Source organism: Convolutriloba macropyga, chromosome 10 (genome assembly GCF_964194025.1).
Source record: "Convolutriloba macropyga chromosome 10, txConMacr16.3, whole genome shotgun sequence".
NCBI classification, from domain to species: domain Eukaryota; kingdom Metazoa; phylum Xenacoelomorpha; order Acoela; family Convolutidae; genus Convolutriloba; species Convolutriloba macropyga.
The window spans coordinates 5,707,657-5,732,131 of record NC_134477.1 but is presented as its reverse complement, the minus strand read 5'-3'; the positions used below and the strand labels follow the sequence as shown (position 1 = coordinate 5,732,131).

General features: G+C 37.5%; 1 protein-coding gene across 1 annotated transcript in view; it reads left to right on the top strand.

The window, feature by feature from the left end:
* Positions 1 to 15,519: 15,519 nt before the first annotated feature.
* LOC142348534 (uncharacterized) overlaps positions 15,520 to 24,475 on the top strand; it is a 49,601-nt gene continuing 40,645 nt past the window's right edge. The window contains exon 1 of the mRNA XM_075399908.1: positions 15,520 to 15,581. Within this exon, the coding sequence (XP_075256023.1) occupies positions 15,548 to 15,581 (34 nt within the window). The 5' untranslated portion in view covers positions 15,520 to 15,547. The remainder of the gene's footprint in view (positions 15,582 to 24,475) is intronic.

Genomic DNA, 24,475 nt, shown 5'->3' with positions numbered 1-24,475 from the left:
GTCCCCTTTACCTCATATGCTGATCTGAAACAAACTTTGACGCCGAGAAAGTGTTTCAGATTTAACGACAGAGTTAGCGATTTAAACGGATACTTGCAACCCCAAAAATGACGCAATCTCCGGATATGAAGAAGATGAAATACACCAAATTGGAAAAATATAGGAAAAAAAACACCAAAATAACGAACAAGACGCCGAGAACCAAGTGAATATTAAAACAGTGGAGACTGATAGAGCTCAATTTAAAACGAAGAGAGCATGAAAGCGGTAAATCAATTTTATAAAAAATATGAAGAGCACCAAACTGAAAATAAAAATTAAACCAACCGCGAAGATACTCAATTGCGAAATAATAGAACGGATAATCTCATGAATAATTGTTGTAGGTAATATGAAACTACTTAACATAAAAGGGGGCATCGAAAACAGGGTAAACCAGTTAACTCATTTAACTTCAGTAGAATTCGACTGAAGCGACAACCGACAGAAGTTACTTGACCAACAATTTTTTTTGACAAAACCGAACAAGAAATTAATTGCAACTCGAAAAAAGTAAATTAGTGATCAGTTCGCACATTATTGATTTTTGCCTATATATCTGCAGCAAAACTGAAAACCGAATCAGAAAATTGAAAAGCAACTCATAAGAGCGCTTGTAATAAACCACAAAATGGCGGATTAGTAGAAAATACTGTAAATTCTTTAGATGTAACGAAAATATATATTATAAAGGGATGCATCTGAGCTTAACTCTGAAGACCGTATATCCATGGAATTGTTCAAGATAAAATCAGACCAATTAACCCTTCTGAGTTGACTTGAAATATGCCTTTAGTCAAATCGATTTGCACCCAAAATTGCAAATCAATGCAACTTTGAATTGATAGGCCTTAGGATAACGAGACATTATTGATTTGCTAGGGGCGGTTATGGACTAGTGGAGAAGCTTTTCATGTTCAATTGAAAAATAGATAGCACACTGAACATAGAAACACATACCTGCCAATTATATATAGATTATATGTTGGCAGAGGATCTTGCAAATAACATTAAATGGTGTGGTGAACATCACGATAGAACTGGAAAAATTAAGATCCAAAGCATCTGTCAATAGCGAAGCTACACATGTCAATCAGCAATTGCCTGAAAACAATAAGGATGAATCTGAAATTAGAAGTTGAAGAAAATATTGTTCATGAAAATGAAACTAGACGGAATAATAAATTACCTGTAAAAATGGAAAGGGATAAAAACCACCAAAAAAATTTTCCAGGATCATCCAAGTATCTTGCTGAATAGATTCCATGTGTAATCAACTATTGAAAAGAAAACTTCTAGAAAAATAAACACGATGAGAGAAGGCAAAATTGAGCGGGAATAATTTGAAGGAGGATTTCAAAAATGAACAAATTAAACAATTAACCCACAAATGCACCCCAAAAAGAACAAATTTTTTGCTTGGCGTTAACATATTATTCGTTGGAGCAGCGTAAAAGAACCAATAGTTATACATCACGCATTTACTACGGGGCCGAAATCGATAAAACGAACTACAGATGCTGGTATTATCTTGCAGCGTAAAATTTATCAAATACTGCTGACTATATGGGAAATTTACAGTGGAATGAAATCATTGAGCGAAGAGAAATCGCTCAGTGCATCCACGAAGAGAACTCACAAATACACAAATTTTTATAGCAGCAAATTAAACAGATGGAAAGAACGGCTACTAATTTACGATTTTCAGAACAAATAATGCAAACAAAAACAAATCGCAATCGAAGACCACCAAGAAGTCGAAAAATATGATAATAAACTACACCAACAAAGTGAAATAGAACAACTTCATGAAACGTTTTGATACGCTGATTATCGGTCACTGAAATACCAGGCCGCCATTTCAGACACCAACAGTACCAAAATATTTGAAACCAAAATATTTAAAACAGACAACTAAATAGAAAAAATAAACTTTGTTGTCCCCACAAAGAGAAGCCATTAAAGTAATAACGCAGCGGATCAATCGCACAAAGAGAAAAGTTGCAACAAAATTTCTTAGAAAATACCATTGGAATCCACAAAAATTGTCAGAACAGACAAGCACCAACAATACCAAAACAGTGGAGAGAAAACTTGGAGGATTTTTGCTACACCTGTATCACAGAGTACTATTTTTACAATCAACAGAAACCTAAACATATACCACTACCAGGCATGCCATGTACAAACCGCGTGAGACACAAAACCAGCCAAGCAAAAATCACACAACCTAAAAAAAACATCAAAAATATCGTCATAAACTGAAAATCAGAAGGGCAATCCACAACAAATAAACAAAGAGACCGCTCAGCTACCTCACAATCAGTACAAGCCAATGCGATCAAAGAAAGTGAGAAAGTGAGATATTTTATACTGAACCAAATCACAAAAACACATTTTTGTATCATTTCCATCAACGACCTGATCGAAGACACAAGTTAAAAATTAAAAAAAAAAACGTTCAGAAAGATACAACGAACCGAACTTCTAGCTCATCGACAATCATGCTAGACAGACAAATAGACAACGCGAATCGTGATAATGTGCACAGCACATTATGTTCCGACCCCCCCCCCCCCCCCAACCACTTCGAACGCCCTCCACGCCCCATGATTGTGTTTGTTTGTGTGTGTGCGCGTTGTGTGTGCGTGTGTGTGTTTGGGTATGTGTGTGTTTTGTGTATGTATGTTTTTTTTTTGGGGGGGGGATGATATTTAGTACTTTTGGGGATACCGATTTTTTTCCCAACAATATAACTTCTGTTGACTATAATAGATTGAGGTGAGCAAAAAATTCTTTGTCGCTGCAATTTTTGACTTGGCGCGAAATCATCAGCAGCAAAACAACTGCAAAAAATCACAACTTTTATGATCATTTGAACGCACGTTTGATTTCTGCAAACACAATACAATTTACTCCCATTTTAATTATCACCATCAGAATGAGGTCAAAGCTATTATTGCAACCATCAGTTTTGGATCCATTTTATCCCCCCAGCAAAGTGGGTATGTAACTTTGGGTCTTTCCCAATATATCCCCCCACCAGCTTAGTTGTCAGATAACCTATAGCCCCCATCATGGTAATTATACCATAATGGGGGTCTAAAATTTCATGGGGGTTCTATAATGGGAACGACCCGTAACTTTTACGCCACCGCACGCCTGCATGCTAATGTTTTGCACAATAATATTCTGCATCACAAAACATGAATTGTAAAAAAGTACTATTAAGAAACAAGGTACGGTGGACGGGGGAAATAGATCCTATAAATCTTGCCCCATATCCAAAAGATAGACCGACACATTTTTTAATAAATTTTTAGTTGAAACAGGTTCAATAATGGGGTCCTACCCATTTTACCCCCCCCCCCAGTTTAGTGGTTAAATAAGCTATAGCCCCCAGTCATGGTAAATATACCATAATGGGGGGCTATAATTGCAGGGGGTTATAATGTGCAAGACCTATTTATTGAATCGGTTTCAACTACATATAAGCTAAGGTTGTGCAGATCTATATTTGGGTCTTTCCCATTATATCCCTCATGAAATTTTAGCCCCCATTATTGTATAATTACTATGATTGGGGGGGGGGGTGGGCTACAGGTTATCTGAGCACTAAGCAGAGGTGGGGGGTCCTATAATTGGAAGACTCCTGTTTTTTAGACAAGGGGAAAAATTATGGGATTTGTTCTGCTCCCGGCTCCCTATCTTTTTTTCATGACTACCATTTACAATTCATGAGTCCTGATGCAGCGTATCACTGTGCAAATGAACAGCACGTAGGCGTGGGCGGCATAAAAATAGATACCCACTTTGGTGGGGGATAGACTAGATCCAAATCTGCTAGTTCTTGAAATTTAAATTTAGAAAGATCATGTCAATCTGAAATGGTGTTTTTGAACTTTATTGTTCAAGAACCCCAAGTCAGGGTGACATAAAATTTTTAAATTTAACTTTCTAAAGCCTTTTAATAATTTTCTAATAATCTTAACTGGCAAAACCCAAAAATTTTGTTTTGCCTTTTCCAGAGAGAAATTAGAAATTTTTGATTTGAATCTATTCTGTTTCGAAAGTTCTACGTAGTTGTTATCAATGTTTCTACCATAGGCGCGGTGAATATTTTTACACGGAAGTTTGCTATACAACAACCCAAAATCTAAAACGGCAAGACATATAGGCATTGAGTTGTGCGAATGCGAAACAGAATAGATTCAAAAAGTTTCCTTTAAAACTGTTCTCAAAAATTGCACAAAGTTAGCTGAAAGACGCTGGATTCCAAACGGCTCGTCTCGCAAATGATTGCCTCAAAAATGCTAAACTCAAAAACGCTCGACTTGCAACTTCTCGACTCAAAAACACTCAAAGAAAAAAGGTTGGACTCAAAAAAACTCGACTCAAAAATGCTTGAATTAAAAACGGTAGAGACACACAACTGCTCGACTCAAAAACACTCGACTGAAGTAGGCTAGACTCAAAACGCTCGACTCAAAAGTCCTTCCCATTCAAGCCCTCTCCCCACCTTAGTCGTCAGATAAACTATAGATCCATCATGGTGCCACAATTAGTACTCCAATTGTCAGTACGGGATGTAATTTATCTGATAATTGAAAACTGAATTTCTGACAAGCCCTTCTTTGATGTGCGGTAACATAAACCAATGCATAATATTAATAAGAAAACCTGGGGCAATAAAATATAGATATTTTTTTAGTTCTTTCTGAAAAACAAGACAATTGGAATATTAATATTATATACAATTTTATATTAATATTAACAATTTAATATTAGCAAAAGAAAAAAATTCTTTCCTGAATGGTCACTTTGACAACACGAAAATGTCAATATGATAAGTATAAAAATATATTACCTGAAGAGGGATTTTTCAAAAAAAAATACTTTTATAATCTATTTCAAAGGGCTTTTCAATGATATGACACATGCTTTTATCGGAAAAGTGAAAAAAAACGAAAAAGTGAACAAAAACGCCAGAAAGATCACAAAATTTTGGAGCTCGATAACTCCCTGTAAAAAATGAATTTCGGAAAAATCTTTTCAATTCTATAATCTACGCTGGACGGGCGATTTAATGATACCACTCATAAGTTTGTATCGATCGGCGAAAGTTCACGGAACAAAAAAAACCCATTTGAGTATATAGTTACCCCCCCCCCCCATATGATGGGGTTCGGAACAAACAATATAACAATTAATTGTGGACACATGAAAGACATTCTAGGTACTGTTCTGGGTGCGGAGCTATAAGTTAGTTCTACCAGGTGGCCTACAAAAGATTCCTATTTCTCCTCAAGGACAAACTAAATTGCAAGAAATTGTCAAGTTGACCTTATGGCCCAACAAGAAATTCGATTCGGAAAAATAGAGCAAATAATCAAATCAAACTAACCATGACAGCTAAAAACTTAGAAATCGAAATTTTTAAAAATGAAGTAGGAAAAAAATAAACCTTATAGAGGATGAACTAGGAATTTGCAACCGACTTCTATAAACTGTTGAAAATTTAACACTGTGTTTCATTGTCTCAGTGGGCAGGTTTTATAAATGGGCATACAACAAAAGAAACAACATGATCGATGCAAAAATCGGGTAAACATAACTATAGATTTTATAACGTTACGGGAAGAAACCGATACTCCTGAAAGCTATATTTAAACCTAAATCCAAACTTTTAGTTTAATCAATCGCTTTTGTCATCGACAGAAGCGAACAATCGGTGAAAAACAAGAGTTCAAGTATTGGCGGCAAATTTTATATGGAGATCAGATTTGAAAAGCAAGCGGAAGAAAAAGCTGTACAGCGAAACCCTCTCAAGAAAGATACTGCGGATAGTACAAATCACAATAGACTGTTTCACCGGAAGAAAGTTAGATAGCAAATTCAGGAGCAGAATAGTCTCTTAATCAGACACAGAAATAGAGCATATACGGTTAAAAAATCACGACAGCCAGAAACCAGAAAAAGCGCCGTTAATCTTGGAATCCTGGAACCATATAATTTGTTTAGAGCTCTAAAATGAAACAGACCTACCACAAAGAACAACAGAAAAAAACAGAAAGGGAGCACGAAAAAGCTTTCAATTTGGTTAAAATTTAATGCATTTTGGCATGGAATAAAAAATACAGCATATAATATTACCGAAAAGTGTATCGAATTCCTCCCAACGAAGTCTCCAACAGGTATCCACACGCATAGACAGATTACACCAGCACCAAGTGTTAAGGCCAAAGGGAAGACTTTTGTGAAAACAAAAAGAAAACAATAAAAGGATGCATAACTTTGCTAAACTTCAACATAGAAGACCATTTGGATTGTCTGAAAAAAACTCAGAACCCTACCCAAAAAAAACATTAGCAAGCTGCTATGTGGGAAATTACGAATAAGCAGACAAGCACAAACCAGTGAAAGCAGTGTTACATAAACCCCAAACAGAATACTTTACTACACACGATGTCGAACCACCACACTCAGATCTGAAGCACCCAATAAAAATTAACTTTGAAACCATTTAACGCAACACGATAATGGACGAGTTCGAACAGGCTTAACAACAATCGGCGAAACAGAATAGTGAAAATGAGCGGGAGCCAATGCAGAGAGATACTGAACAGCAATAACTATCAGATTGCTAGTATTATATATCATTCAAAAATGAGAGTTTTCTGAGGAACACTATTCTCAGCGGTGCATTTGGAACATTTTTTCGTCAATCATAGAAATTTTTGTGTAATTTCGAACTGTCCTAAAGATATCTGTTACATTTGAGCGTACGCAATTGAAAAGCTTCCGAATTTATCAACGTCAGCACATCAACACCAATTATCAATGCGAGCTTTTGTTATCTTTTGTGTGATCTTTTTAGTTGTTCTCAAAACACGTCAAAATATTTTCAATTTGTTAAAATTAGGTATGTTATCAAATCACAAAGATTCAGATTCAATAAAAAAATGAAACTGTTTTTTTTATAGAATTAACCTTGAATTACGTTATATAGAATGAAACAAGATTTTTCAACGACTTCTGTTGACAGATGAAAATTAAACAAGGCAGTTATATGTTCAGTGGGCAGATTTTCTAAAAGGATACGAGCGATAAAAAACGGGGTAAAATTCACTGTAGATTTTTTAACGGACATCTTGTACCGAGAGGTCAATAAAATAGTTCAAGGCAGATGCTTCGAAATTGAATGTAACAAACAATTCATAATTAAAATTTGTAAACCAAAACGCTATTTTTAAACCTGGATCCAAATTTTTAGTTTCATTAATTGCCTTAGTCACTAAAACACGACATCTTGTACCCAGAGGTCAATAAAACAGTTCAAGCCAGTTGCTTCGAAATCAAATGTCACAAACAATTCCTAATTAAAAATCCTAAATCAAGTGAACTCACAACAGAAACCAGAAGAAACCAATTTTCCTGAAAGCTATATTTAAAACTAGATCCAAAATTTTAGTTTCATTTATTGCCTCAGTCACCGAAACTGTACATGGCTGAAGCGAACGGACAACCGGTGAAAAACAAGAATTCCTTATTTGGCGGCATTTTTTATATTCACAGCCAATTTCAAAGTCAAGCAAAAAAACAAAGCTGCACAGTGAAACACTCTCAAAAAAGAAACTAGGGGTAGTTCAAATCCCGATGAATCAATTCACCGGAAGAATGTTAGGTAGCAAATTCCAGAACAACAGGGTCTCCTAATCAGACAAAAAAAGTGCACACAGTTTAAATGAAACGCGACTCACCACAAAACAGAAAAAGCGCCCTTGATCCTAGAACAATATAATTGATTTTGAGAGCTAAAATTAAACTGAGTTCCACCCTGGTTGAGGTTTTTTGTCAATTTTTGTGAGAAATTTGGTGAATTTTTTGTTGAAGTTTTAAGAAGTGTGCTGATTGCAGTGAATGCGGCAAAAAAAATGTTCCAACGCATTTCACCGCATTTCATATAAAAACTCAGCGCATCGACTTTTGGCCAACTATTTTAAGAAAAGCGGTGAATGCAATGAAGACGGCCAAAAAATAACTCACCACATTTCCCCGCATTTTTTATAACAGTTCACAGCAAAATTCACCGTAGTTCTTACATAAATTCATCACATTTGTTTTCCAACGTTTATTGAATCTGAATTAAACTCACATGAAATATCACAGCATTATGTGAGAGGTGGCATAGCGTTAAGTGAGAGAGTGGAATAAGAAGTCAAAGACATGATGGAGATCTGGGGTTAGAACCCTAAGGAAAGGTGCTTTTTTGTAAGCTAAGCAAAACGCGGTGAAAATAAATAATTCAACGCAATTCACTGCATTCACAAAACGACGCAAGAAAGACGCGGTAATTTTCTTTCACTTCGTTTCATCGCATTTCTTTTGAAAAATCACAGCCAAACCTCGACCCGGGCACCAGAAAAAGAATAGAAAAAACAAAAAAAACAGAAATGGAGCAACAACAAGCTTCCAACTCATTCAAAACTAAATGCAGTTTGGCAAGGAATAAATGAAAAATACGAAAATCACAAAACTACAGAAATGAGAACCGAATTCTTGCCAACAAAGGCTCCACCAGGTCTTCACACACAGAAAGATTGCCCCAGTCCCCGGGGAAGACCTTTGCTAATATCCAAGAAAACACCAAAGGATGCAAAACCTTACTAAACCTCAAGATAGAAGACCATTCGGATTATCTGAAAAATAAATCAGAATCCAACCCAAACGAACAACTAGCAAGCTGCAGGAATAAACAAAAAGGCAAAATCCAGTGAGTGCAGTGTCACATAAACCTATAACAGAATCTTTCACCAACTAATTTTGGATCGCCACACTCATATATGAAGCCGCAATAAAAACCAACTTTGAGATCCTTTCGAGTTTGACAATAATGGACGAGTTCAAACAGGTTTAACAACAATCGGCGAAACAGAATAGTGAAAATAGCGAGAGGCAGCGCAGATAGATACTGAACATCGATAACTATCAGATCGCCGGTATTGTATATCATTGAAAAGTGAGTTTTCTGGTGAACTCTATTCTCAACTCTGCATGTGGAAATCTGAATTTTTATGGTCAAAATTTTGTCCTTGTCCTGTTTGGAACGTTTTTTCGTTGGTAACGCGATATTTCTGTAACTCTGATTTGTCCTTGATATCTGTCACATTTAAACGTACGCATGTGAAGACATTCAGTAATTATCAACATCAAAACATCAACATCAATTATCAGCGCAAGTTTTTTATGTTTCCAATGTTGAGGGTCCAAGTTTTTTTTAAATTTTAATTTCGATTTTTTTAAAACTGACAAGCCTTACAATCGTTTACTAAATAAAGAAATTACAATCACTAACTATTGAAAACATACCCTTCTAGTTAATTTTCAAAACACATCAAAAGATTCTCAATTTGTGAAAAATAGATTTGTAATGAAATCTCGAAGATTCCGATTTAATCAAAATAATGAAATTTTGCATATATAGCCACTTATTTAACTAAGTGCTAAGGTTAACCGTCTTATAATGAAGTAATTCCACTGTAACAGTCGATTTAACATATAAGACAATATATCACCGTGTTTACGCTATGTTCTACCACCGAAGCTTCGAGCTTTTACTTTCAGTATTTTTTTATGAAAGTTCAGAATCGGCGATGTCTATGTCAAGATGCAACAAAGTATATGTCTATGTCTCAGCTAAGATGCTTACTTTGTTGTACATTCTTCTTTATTTAATTAGCTTATTAAAATCCTGACTTTTAATTGGCTTTTTCCACTTAGTCTCTACGCTTTAAAAGTTGTTTCAAATACTTATCTTCGTCGTTCTGCTAAGCAATAGCCCTCAATTGGGCCCTGACCAAAATGAGCCAACTCAGCGCTCTCCTATCAGAAGCAAGAGCAAACGCTGATGATACTTCACAGGATGAACAAGATTTCATTCAAGTTAAAAACAAACGTAAGCGTTTTCGAAACCAAAACGAGAGGAAATCGATATCAGAGCCAGTTAGACCAATAGTTATAACAATCAATCCGAGACTAACTCAAGTGCAATTTGCGCGAGCTATGATGACAAAATTCCCCAACTGAAAACACAACGAATTAGAGAATTGCCCAACTCTTCCGATTTCTTTATCGATCCTGAAAACAAAGCCTCCGGAGACAGTCTCATGTCAAATCCAAACCTGCAACAAGTACAAGTATTCACTAATGCTAATGCGAGAAATACACTGCCAAAAGCCAAGTCCAAACGAAGCTTCGTTTTAGTCAATGTTCATCACAGCATCCAAGAAATGAAAAAAAGAGGAACTCTTGAGCAATAACGGAATGAATGTAGTAAAAGTGTTATAAACCGAGCAAGTGGCAAACCTGAAAACCTTAAAAGAAGAATAACAGATTCAACACATCATGTTTTAGCAGCACAAAAGCACTGTGTAAAAATTGGTTGGCTCATCTACAGATGTGAACCAAGCAGAGAACCGCTACATGTTAAACAATACTTCAAGTGTCAGAAATATGGGCACTCCGCCATTGAGTGTAAAAACGAGCAGCGTTGCCTGCGATGCTCAGGCCAGCACACCATAAAACAATCCGCCGAATAGAAAAAAAATGCCAAATGTGCAAGTGGTTGTGGATCGCACGCATCTGTGTACGAAGGATGCTCCTCCTATCAAAACGCAGTTGTTCAAGCGACAAAGAGAAAATAAGATATCAAGTACTCAGCAGTGGCAAAAAGACAAACCGAAATGTTACAACAAAATTCAAGTATCTCAGTAATAAACATAAGTGTTCTGGTTGATGAAGTACTCAGCAAAATCCGTTCAACCTTCAATACAATGTCTCACAGTGATATGATCAATGTTGTCAGTATTAGTGCAAGCAGAATTTTTGGCCAAGCAGAATGTAAAAAAGTTCATGATAGCATCAAAAATGCTATTAACAATTTCACAAATATTCCAACGCAACAAATTTCAACAAACAGCCATCAATTCAGCCAACTTGGAAAAAATCAAAATTATAAAATGGAACTGCCGAGGTTTATCCAACAAAAAATTAGAACTTCTCGTATTTTTGAAGGGAAAAGATATTGATATTGTGTGCCTGAATGAAGTCAAGAGGTGGGAAAAGAAAATCTAACCGATGATTATTTCATAGTTACAGAATTGAGAGCAAGTAAGTCACATGGCTCAATCATTTTACGAAAGAAGGGAACGACAATAATAGAAGTTAAACCAGAAAAATGTGATAGAAACGAGCGAGGAAAAGTTTTTGAAATCATAAAAGCATGCTGTGAAGTACCTGTTATAGGTCATCTCTGTGCTATAGTTGTTTACAACTCACCAGGTCGCGATTTGAATCTATCAGAAAAATTTGAAACTGAACTGAAAATCGTTTTTATTTATGGAGATTTCAACGCTCCATATCAAGAGCTGAATTGCACATACAACACTGAAAATGGTGATAAAATAATTGAAACTATTGAAACTGGAACATTCAATTTTTAAATATCGGTTACCACACTTATCAATTATATCAAGGAGAAGGTCGAAATATGCTTGATCTGCATTTCGCCGATCAATCAATCTTCAAATTTTTTGACACATTTTATGTTTCCGATGACTTTGGTAGTGACCACAGCTCAACCATTACTACCTTGAATATAGTGACTCAGAGCAAATTCGAATTGAAGGCCAAAATCAACTTCAAAAAACTCAACTAGATTGCCAGACAGGAATACAAAACCTCTGTGCTATACCCACCAGTCTATCCAAAAGCAGAAGAACTAAACAAACTAATTGAATTACTTGTACAGATCATTCAATCCTCGCTACAGAAGTCGTGCAATCAACAAAAAAGATTTCCCTTTTGACATGAAACTTCTAAACTTATCCGTGAAATGAAGAAAAAAAGAAGAGAGCTGAAAAGAACCAACGGAGAACAGTACAAGTTCCTGAAAGGAAATAAATTTCCTCCAAAGAGAAGTAAAGGGATCCATGAAACGACCGGAAAAATCAAACAATTAAAATTGATCGCAAGTGCTCAAAGTAAGGGGAGCAATGGCTTTTGGAGAGCAGTTAAAGCCTTATGTTTTGATTCAAAAAATCAAATGAAACCGAACAAAGTGTTGAAGTCTCATATACACAACTCAGAGCGAAAACAGACATTGAGAAATGCGAAATATTCAAAACTCTTTTACAGGATACAATGAAATATCATATATACCAAACTTTGGAACTAAATGAGCACTTCGAGAAAGTCGAAAACACGACATAAATATTTCTCTAATACAGAATACTGAACCAAATAACTACTGCATTATAATAAGAGACGATTGTGAAGAAATTTTGAACAAAACAAGAAGATCAAGTCCAGGATCAGATAAAATCAGATATAACGTTCTGAAAAGTTTACCTATATGCCTCAAAGCCTATATTTGTCTCCTGATAAATAGCTCAATAAACGATTCTTATGTCCCAACTACATGGAAAGAGTCAGAAGTCAAAATGTTACCAAAGCCGAACAAAAAAATAGATGCAGAAAATTACCGACCAATCAGCCTAACCAATTGAATTGCAAAAATTTCTGAAACAGCAGTAAAGAATACTGTCTTAGCGCATTGTGAAGAAAATGTTGTCTTTGGTGAAATGCAAAGTGCGTATAGAAGGAATCGTTGCACAACTGATAATTTGCTCAAATTTACCCAGCACGTAACAGAAGCATTTCATTGGTCCGAAATGGTTGGATGTGTCTGCCTTGATATTGAAAAAGCGTTTGATGCAGTGTGGAGACTAGGACTTCAAAACAAACTGCTACAAATTGGTGTGCATAAACCTCTGGTAAAATGGGTTAATTCTTTTCTCTCTCAGAGAAGCATCTTTGTGAAAATTAATAACCCAAAAAGTAGCAAATTTTCAGCACTAGCTGGAGTACCGCAGGGCAGCGTCATTGCACTAATACTCTTCCTGGTTTATGTGAGCGGCATTTCTGAAATACCGGCACAAATTTCTCAATCTGTTGATGATTTTTCCCTTTACTACAGGTCGCGCTCCTGTAGAATAATTCAAGAGAAACTTCAGTACTCATTAGACAAATTGATCAAATGGTGCGCAAAACTGAAAATAATTATAAATCCAGGCAAAACAAATTTTATGCGTTTTAAAAACCCGTCAAAGAAAGTTGCCAGTTTAGACCTTTTTGTTAAAGGTACAAGAATTGAAGGCTGAAATTCAATCAAATTTCTTGGCGTAAACTTTATCCCACATCTAAAATGGAACGAACACTGCAAAAGTTTGGTGGCGAGAGCAAACAAAAGAGTCTACCAACTATGGCGGCTCAGTCAGATAAGCATTGATGAAGAGTGCTTGCTGACCTTGTATAAATCATGGGTTCGAACTCTATTTCTCTATGCGAATGCCTGCTGGATTGACCAATCTAATTCAATTATCAACAATATACAACTGACCCAAAATAGAACATTAAAAATTTTTATGAGGAAACCCCGCTGGTACAGTGTCAAAAACTCCATGAAGAGGCCAGTATACCTGCAGTAAAAGTTTTTCAGATTAGATTAGCAAATGAATACCTGAAACGGGCAAAAGAAAACAAGATCGAATCAATACTTAAACTGATCCAGAAAAAAAGACAACGTCCAAAAAACTGTTATCAAAGCACACTGGACCGTCTGTCCTGCTAATGTTATTTACGTAGAAAAGTCAGAAGAAAAGTCAGAAGAACCATCATCCAATGACTTATTGCCAGCCGCTTGCGTAGTTAATTCGGGGCAAAAGTCGGACAAACAACGTCCTAACCGAACAGCTAAGCCAGCCGCTCACCTAGTAAATCGAGGCTTAGCTGTGAAAAACACAAGGAAAACAACATCAATTTACACAGCTTTTATCTATGAAAAATCTTTATCGATGAACATTTTTAAAACCTAGAAAATATTCTCATTTATTCACTTTCACTCCACTGATATTTTTTATCAAAGTTAAGTTACGGTTATACAAAAATCGACATAATACAGTGCTATGCGCGGTTTGGTTCAGTGGTTTTAAGGTTTAGGTTAGCATAGCACTTTTGACTGCTACTTATTATTCCATCGACATTTTACTTCATAATTCAAAACGCTTCCTTCCCTCAATTTTTTTTAACTCGTCTTAACGCTTGCCTTCATGAACAAAATCACACTAATTACACTTTTTACGACTAGCGCAGCCCTCTAGTTCTCTGATCAAATGAGGCTCAGTAACTCAATCTCTCACGCAAGCGCTGCCCAATTTTTATTTGTTTATTTATCTTTTTGTCTCTTTTTCCCACTCTCAATATTTATTACTTCTTGAATAATATTTCTTATTAAACGACTTTTTTTTTGACTTTGAATAAAAATTTATTGATATCTTACCAAGCATAGAAATACAACGAACCAATCAACTTCTACGAGGCTAGCCAAGAACACCAAGAAAAATAGTAAGAGCGAGCAGAGCCAGCAGAAGCCTTTCCCGGCTCTTGAAATGTCTCCCAGCAACAAGAGCAATCAATTGGTTTTAAAGGAAAAAACTAGGAAAAAACAGGAGCATAAACTCATCTTTCCGAGAATTCGAACTTTCTATTTTACTTATTGATGCCTTTTAAATTGATTGAACTTGATTGTACATACCTTAATAATAATAATACGGCTGAATTCTTCACTATTTAATTAGTTAGCTGTTAAGTGAACTCGTATATCGGTCAGCTGAATATTTGTTACATACGGATGTCAACAAATAATACAGTCGAGATTGTAAATAAATTTTGTCGCATCTGAATACAAGACCTCGTCGTTTAATTTCAATTAAAGTTTAGAGCATCTCAACCTGTCCAGTTCTCCAGACCAAGTGATCTGTGATCTTCGAGCGTGCATCATGCGCTCGAATTACATGGTCTGAGAAACTGTCTGAAACTTGTCTGATCACGGCTAACTTCGGACTGGGACAGTCTGACCAGAGACTATTTTGGTGTAGGTCTTAAGTTGAGTAGTCAGTAATTTCTTTATCACAGAATACACGTACTTACATTTCTCAATTTTGTTCAGTTAAAGGACAAATTTCATTTTCCCAAAAAAGATTGATCCATATTGTTTTTTAACTTTGTTTCTTCTCGGGTGACTTAATTTTTTCATAGCCCGATTGAAAGCCGTGCCTTTTTTCTCGCACCAGCCTCCAGTCTATAAAATACTCGGGTCAAATGGGTTTAACCTACAAGAATCACAGTTATGTAGACGTCTAAATGGATCACATCGCCGCATTCCCATTTTTCCGAAGCGTAAAGTTGAAATAATTCTCCTTGGCTTGGAAAAATCAGCCTGAATCCTTCTCTAGAAGTTAATATTTATCTCTCTTTCTCCGTTCTGTGCTCACAGAGGATCCGAGATTTAGCTTTAGCAAATGAAATGATGTTCATTTCATTGTCTCTGTTTCTAATTGGTTTTTTGCCGCAAATCAGATGCACAAAAGGTTGCGTCGGACAAGTTCAGATGGAGTTCTGGACCAGCTCACAGAAGACAGCGGGTAGTTATCTCTATATTTCAATTACTTGGCCAATTTCGAATTTCTCTAATAACTAACTCGTTTTTGTTACTATATTTTCACGACCATGTTTTAGGATTAGGGTTATAAAAGTGTTATTCTTGACAAAGAGTTGACACACCAAAATTAACTTAATAATGTGGTCAGTGAAATGGCTTTAGCTTTCAGATCAATATATTTGGTACGCAATCAAATACATTTAAAGGCTCGAATAAATCTCTTTAGATCACTTTTTTTTCGCATTTAGAATTTAGTGCAATACTTTTTCAAAGTTTGCCGACCTACTCAATTGACAGAATAAACAAACAAATTAGATGGGGCATAAAAGTTTGCTCTTTTCGAACAAAATATGACAGTGCTCATAAACTACTTCTTGAAAGTAAAATACTTCCCGCAGAACTTCAAATAGCAAAATTTCATTAAATAGACTTTTCGATATTGTCCAACAAACAAACATACAAGACCAAAAAAATTCAGAAAAATCGGAGACGTTGAAATTAAAGTTAATAACCGTACATATGATTTTTCTATCACCACAAAATGTAAATCAAAATGGAGTCAAAATTCAATTATAAGAAACTTTGTTCGGAAATGGAATAAATTTCCAAGAGCTCTAAGAAAGGAAAAATCAAAGAAAAAATTTTTAAAAAAATAAAGGAAGAGATGCAAAAAAGACACGAACAAGTTCCAATGGACAAAAAAATTGAAGGCTTTAAAAGTTTATTTAACCTTGGGGTTATTCAAATTTACATGTTTGAGATTTAAAAAAAAATAGTTCAAACTTTCTTCAATTTTGATTATTTTCGTTTCTAGTTTCTACGATGAGCGTTTTCGGAGCTTCATTCAGTCCTATTAACAAACGATGAGACTTTCCTTTAATGAGACTATGCGTTGCAAGAAAACAAAGTGAACACATACAGGCAAAACTGAAGAATTTGCCAATTTTATTTGAAAACAAAGAAAATTTAAATTATAGAAACATTTAGATACGATTTATAACGGTTAATTTGATCACTTACCCCTCAAATTGCCGCAGGGTTAAATTTCGACCAGATATCATATTGACAATCTACTTTAAATATAATTTGATCCGTTCCATTTTTCGCTCTTTTTAGTAATCGAGCGTTAATAAAAATGCCATAAATGACCTTCTAATTTGATTTCTCATTGCTTTGGAAAAGTGGAAAGGATGTGAATTTATCTTAAGAAAACGACACACCGCTCGAATACAATTACCGAAGTTTTGGTCCAGACCCAAATTGAGCTATGATCAGACCCAATCGAGCGCACACCCTGTGTTCCCAGACCCAAATTTCAGGGTCTGGAAAGCGGTTCGAGCGCACAATAGTCTGGACCATGGTCTGATTTCGGTCTGATCAGAGGTCAATTTGGTCTGGACGGTCTCATCATAGTCTTTTTAGTCTGGACCATGGTCTGGGTTCGGTCTGATCAGAGGTCAATTCGGTTTAGAATGTCTGATCATAGTCTTTTTAGTCTGAGTTCGGTCAGATTGGAGGTCAATTCGGTATCTAAGGTCTGATTTCGAGTGCATTATTTCTTCAATTTTTTTGTTTTTTTATTGAGGGATTTTGGCTCTGCCAAGAGGCAACAACAAAGCAGCGTTCCGATCAGAAACTCATCTAAAGTCCAATGACTCTGATCAGATACAAAGAGTCCAGCTGTTAGCAAATGCCGGTTCCCTCAAGAGGAAATTTTGATTAACTGAAGACCAAGACGTTTCTTGTGGAAAGCTGTCTAAGTTCATCCATTGAGACAAAAATATGAACTAAGGGGTATGGTTAATTAAATTTTTTTCTAAACAGTTAGGTTTAGTTTTCATTAGCAATATTTTCAGAATTGGCTTTTCCTTAGATGATCTTAATACTGCAAAAACCAGTTTTTATGAAATGAATATATTATAGCAAAATTAAAAGATTTTTTCATAATTAAAATCTTTCTCTGATCAGACTATTTTGAGCGCACTTGAGTCTGATCATAGTCTGATTAAGGTCTGGGCAATGGTCTGAAATTGAGTCTGAACCATGGTCTGAAGATTGTCTGATCATAGTCTGATTATAGTCCGGACAATGGTCTGAATTTGGGTCTGATCATAAGCGCACTATAGTCTGGACAGTGGTCTGAGTTCGGTCTGATCAGAGGGCATTTTGGTCTGGAAAGTCTGATCAGAGATCATTTTGGTCTGGAAGGTCTGATCAGAGGTAACTTCGGTCTGGAAAGTCTGATCAGAGGTTATTTCGGTCTGCATAGTCTGATCATAGCTCAATTTGGGTCTGGACTTAAACCTGGGTAGGTATATTTGCATTGTAAAAAAGTACTGTTTGAGGCCAAAGCGGCCAATAACAATAAGTCTATCCGACTGATCGGTCATTATTTATTTCGGAAAAGTCAGAAGTGTATTTCTAGGAAAACACTTTTTTCAATTAATTCATAATTCTACGGAACTTCTTTTGTTTGAAACTAATGGAGATGAACGCTTTAATGAACCGTTTTTCAGTGAAAGAGGAAAACAACCATAAGAGAACGTGATCCTAAAAACTTAAACAGATTGTCTGCAAAATTGCCAACTTTTTTTTAAATTGCTAACCATCTAAACTGCTCTTACATTAACGATAAACTTTTTCAAAAAAGCGCCAAAAAACGCTGAAAATATGTAAGAAATAAGCTTAATTTTCAGCGCATTTCTTAAATAACTTCAGCGCATTTCTTCCTAATCTATCTATTAATATAAAATTAAATTAAATAGGAAGAAATTCAGGAAACAATGGCGCAGTGGATAGAGTAAAAGCTACGGCATCGGGTTCGTTTCTCAGTGAAACCTTCTTTTCGAAAACTCATTGCTTTTCAGTGAGTTTTTTTGAAAAACTTCAGCGCATTCCAGCGCATTTCAGCGCGTTTTTATATCAGGTTTTTGGGCTGAACTTTTGAAAAGCCAGCGCATTTCAGCGCATCTCTTACATAATTCTTGTGTGCCCGGGATACTACATGACGAGAAAAAGATTGTAGCTGTTACCTGATTTAGTGTTCAATCAACTAGATATACTGATCAGAATTGGTGCATTGAGAACAAACAAAACTTTTCGATAGAAGAGAAAATCTGCCCTTGAAATCGCTAACCTTTTGTGCGATCAGTGGTAATTAAATTAGAAAAGTTAGAAAACTCGTCACAATTATCTTGTTCAATTTTGCGGAAAGTGCGTTGTTTTTTTTAACCCGGGTCAGATTTTTCCACCCAAAATGATGCAAGAGTGGTCGGCAATTTGGAAGAAAATTTAGGAAAATGCAGATCAAAACCCTTACGTCTTTCTGGGCTGCCTTAGGCTTCCAACGGGGTAAAATGTTTTAAGATCGAGGCGGTAAAAGATAATTTAACCCCCACCCCACTCTTAAACCTTTTTGGTGTATCAAGAGGGGCAACATGATGCAAGAGTTTGGGGGTTATTTTCTTTATTGCCCACAAACTCATACAGCATTTTACCCCCTTGACAGCCCAGCTCTTATCTCATTTTACACCTTCTGAGAAAGTCAACCCCAATGCTTACGCCACTTTACCCCTCTTGGCAACTTAACTCTCACCCAACTTTTCTTTTTGAGTAAACAATCTCCAAAATACCCCCCCCCCCCCGTGGCAGCTCAACTCCTACATGATTTTACCCCCTCTGAACAAATTAGCTCCTCACTCTTACAATTTTTTTACTCCCTTGACAACTCAACTCTTTCATCATTTAACCTATTCAATCTTACATGTTTTTCCACTATACTTGAAGACTGCCAGTCTTGAACCCACAACCTTGTTCCCCTCAGATGGTTCTCCCTATCCTCCAGATCATCAAAGCTTGTTCAACTCTTGACGGCCTACATATATGAATAATACTTGGTAGAATGCCCCCTCTCAACAAATCACCCGCTCACAATTACATCCCTTTACCCTCTCTGAACAAATTTTCCCCAACTCTTACACCACTTAACCCACCGTGGCAGTTCAACCAAATTTATCCCTTTTGAACAAACTACCCCCTTCACTTTTACACCATTTTACCCAACCTTGTCAGCTCAACTCATACATGATTTTACCCCCTCTGAACAAATTAGCCTCTCACTCTTACAATGTTTTATTCCCTTGAAAACTCACTCTTGGATCATTTTTCCCACTCTGAACAATTTACCCCTTCACTCTTACACCATTTTACCCCCCCCCCCCCCCGGCAGCTCTTCTCTTAATTCATTTTACCCTTCTGAAAAAGTCACCCCCAAATCTTACAGATCTTTACGCTCATTGGCAGCTCAAATTTAACCTCGTTTTACGCCCTCTGAACAATCTACCCCCTCACTCTTACACCATTGTACCCCCCCCCCCCCTTGGCAGCTCAACACCAAATTCAATGTACCCCCTCCGAACAAATCACCCCCAACACATACACCACTTTACCCCCTTGGCATTCTAATTCTTACCTTATTTTAAACCCTCCGAACAAACGACCCCCAAAACCTTCATTTTAACCCCGTGGCAGCTCAAATTTTACATTGTTATACCACCTCTAAAAAAAATAGCGCTTCGTTATAACAGTATTTTAACCCCCTAGACAGCTCAACTCTTACATCATTTTACCCACTCCTAACAATATACCCCCTCAATCTTTCATCCTTTTAATCCCCTTAGCTGATCGGCTCACTTTACCCCCTCTGAAGATATTACCCCCTCACTCTGAGCAAAATTACCCCTACTCTTACGCCATTTTAACCCGTTGGCAGCCCAGCTCTTACCTCAATTTACACGCTCTGAAAAATACCCCCTCACGATTATTCCATTTTACCCCCGTTGGCAGCCCAGCTCTTACATCTTTTTACCCCCTCTGAACAAATTAGCCCCTCACTATTACAATATATTAACTCCCTTGACAGCTCAAACCTTACATCATATTACCCACTCTGAGCAAACTACCCCCACTCTTACACCTTTTTACCGGCCGTGATAGCCCTGCTTTTACTCGATTTACCCCCTCTGAACAAATAACCCCCTAAATCTTAGATCATTTTATCACTTTTGGCAGCTCAACTCTTACATCATTTTACCCACTCTTCAAAATTTACCCCTCACCTTTACCCCATTGTATCCCTTAGCAGTCAAGCTCTAGCTCATTTTACTCCATCTGAATAAATCAACGCCAACTCTAACACCACTTTACAACCCTTGACAGCTCAACTTATAATCCATTTTATTCGTCTGAATCTGAACAATTTACCCCCTCACTCCTACAACATTTAATCCCTTTTGGCAGCTCAAATCTTAATTCATTTTACCCAGTCAGAACAATTTATCCCCACTCTTACAAAAATTTTATCCGCCTTGGCAGCTCAGCTCTCACCTCATCTTACCCCCTCTGAAAAAACTAAACCCTCACTCTTACTCCATTTTGTCCCCTCTTGCAGCTCAAGTCATACAACATTTTACCAACTATGAACAAATTACCGCCACTCTTACAACATTTCACCCGCCTTGGCAGCCCAACTCTTACCTTATTTTACTCCTCTCATCAAATTATCCTCTCACTCTTACACCATTTTATCCATTTTGGCAGCCCAACTCTTACATCTTTTTAACACCTCAGAAAAAAATTACCCACTCACTCTTACATCAATTTATTCCCTTTGGCAGCTCAACTCTTATACCGTTTTATCCACTCTGAACAAATTAACCCCACTCCTACACCATTTTACTCCCCTTGGCAGCCCAGCTCTTACCTTATTTTAACCCCTCTGAACAAATTACCCACCACTCATACACCATTTTAACCGCCGTGGCAGCCCTGATCTTACATACTTTTGCCCAATCTGAACAAATTACCCCCCTTCTTACACCATTTTAACCGCCTGGGCAGCCTAGCTCTTACATAATTTTACCCCCTGTGAACAAACTACTCCCTTTCTCTTACACCATTTTGTCACCACGGCAGCTCAACTTTTAGTTCATTTTTTCCGTCTGAACAAATTATCCCCACAATTAAACACCATTTTAGCCCCCTTTGCAGCCCAAGTCTTACATAATTTTAGCCCCTCTGAACAAATTAACCCCACTCGTACACCATTTTATTTCCCTGGGCAGCCCAGTTCTTACGTTTTTTACCCCTCTGAACAAATTACCCACCACTCATACACCACTTTAACCGCCTTGGCAATCCAGCTCTTACATAATTTTACCCCCTCTGAACAAATTACCCCCACTCTTACACCAATTTAACCGCCTTGGCAGCCCAGCTCTTGCATAATTTTACCCCCTGAGAACAAACTACCCCCTTTCTCTTACACCATTTTATCACCTTGGCAGCTCAACTCTTAACTCATTTTTTCCGTCTGAAGAAACTATCCCCTCAATTTAACACCATTTTAGCCCCCTTTGCATCCCAGCCCTTAGGTCCCGTTACCCCCTCTGAGTCTGAAAAAATTAAACCCCCACTCGTACACCATTTAATCCACTTTGGCAGCTCAACTCTTTCATCATTTTACCCACTCTGAATAAATTACCTCACTCTTACACCATTTTACCGCCTTCGGATCCAAATTCTGACATAACTTTAGCGCCTCTGATCAAATTATCCCTTCAATTTTACACCATTTTACACCCTTGGCCGACCAGCTCTTACGTAATTTTAACCCCTCTGAACAAATCACCCCCAATCACACACAATATTAACCGCCTTGGCAGCTCAACTCTTAATTCATTTCTTCGGTCTGAACAAATTACCCAATCGTTATCACACCATTTTAGGCCCGTTGGCAGCCCAGCTCTTGCTATTTTAGCCCCTCTGAACAAATTACATCCCCCCTTATACAGCATTCTAATCGCCTTCGCAGCCCAGCTCCTACATACTTTTACCCTCTCTGAATAAACTACCCCCCCTGAATCTTACACCATATTAACTGCCTGGGCAGCCCAGCTCTTACATAATTTTACCCCCTGTGAACAAACTACCCCCTTTCTCCTACACCATTTTATCCCCTTTGGCAGCTCAACCCTTCCATCGTCTTACCCACTCCGAACAAATTACCCCCACTCTAACACCATTTTACCGCTTTGGCAGCCCAACTCTTACATCATCTTGCCTTCTCTGAACAAACTAAACACTCACTCTTACACAATTTTATCCCCTCTCCCAGCTCAACTCTGAACGAAGTACCCCCACTCTTTCACCATTTTGCCCGCTTCGGCAGCCCAGCTCTTACCTCATTTCACCTCCTGAACATATTACCCCCTCACTCCTACACCATTTTATTACTTTTGGCAGCTCAACTCTTACATCATTTCACCCACTTTGACCCACTACCCTCTTTCTCTTGCACCATTTCTGCTCAACTCTTAATTCATTTTACCCGGTCTGAACAAATTAACCACTCACGTATACACCATTTTATCCCCCTTGGTAGCCCAGCTTTTACCTCCTTTTACCCCTCTAAACCTGAACAATTTACCCCCTCTTTCCTACACGATTTATTACCATTGGCAGCTCAACTCTTACATCATGTTATCTTCTCAGAACAAATTACCCACACTGCTACCACCATTTTACCTGCATGGGTAGACCAGCTCCTACGTCATATTACCCCTTCTGATAAAAACTACACCCTCACTCTTACACGAATTTGTCCCCTCTGGCAGCTCAACTCTTACATCATTTCACCAAGTCAGGACAATTTATCCACACTCTTACACCTTTTTACCCGCCTTTGCAGCCCAGCTCTTTCATTATTTTACCACCTCCCAACAAGCTACCCCCACGTTCTTACTCAATTTTATCCCTTTTGGCAGCTCAACTCTTACCTCGTTTTACTCCATCTGAACACATATCACCTCATTTTTACACCATTTTAGACCACTTGGCAGCTCAACTCTTAGTTTGTTTTACCCCGTCTGAACCAATTATCCCCCCAATTTTTCCCACATGGCAGCCCAGTTCTCACCTCGCTTTAGCCCCCTGAATCTGAACAAATTACTCCCTCACACCTACACCATTTTAACCCTTTGGCAGCTCAAATTTTACATACTTATTTTGACTCCAAACAAATTACCCCACTCTTACACCATTTAACCGCCTTGACAACCCAGCTCTTACCTCATCTTACCCCCTCTGAACAAACTTCACCCTCACTCGTACACCATTTTGTCGCCTCTGGCAGCTCAACTCCTAAACCACTTTACCAACTCTGAACAAATTACCTACCTTCTTACACCATTTTACCCTCCTTGGCAGCCCAGCTCTTACATAATTGGAACCCCTCGGAACAAATTACCACCCACACTTACACCATTTTAACCGCCTTGGCAGCCCAGTTGTTACAAAATTTTACACCCTGCGAACAAAATACCCCACTCTTACACCACTTTATCCCCTTTGGCAGCTCACCTCTTACTCTATCATACCCAATCTGAACAAATTACCCCCACTCTTACAACATTTTAACCCCCTTGGCAGCCCAGCTCTCGCATAATTTCAAACTCTCTGAGCAAATTACCCCACTCTTACAACACTTTTGCCGCCTTTGCAGCCCAGATCTTACATTATTTTAGCCTTCTGAACAAATACTTTCTACCCCCTTTCTCTTACACCATTTAACCCCCTTGGCAGCTCAATTCTTAATTATTTTACCCGTCTGAACCAATTATCCCCTCAATTTTGCACTTTTTCCCACTTGGCAGCCTAGCTCATACCTAGCTTTAGCCCCCTGAATTTGAACAAGTTACGCCCTCACTCCTACAACATTTTAACCCTTTGACAGCGCAAATTTTTTCATACTTTTTTTGACTCCAAACAAATTACCCCCACACTTAAACCATTTAACCGCCTTGACAATCCAGCTCTTAC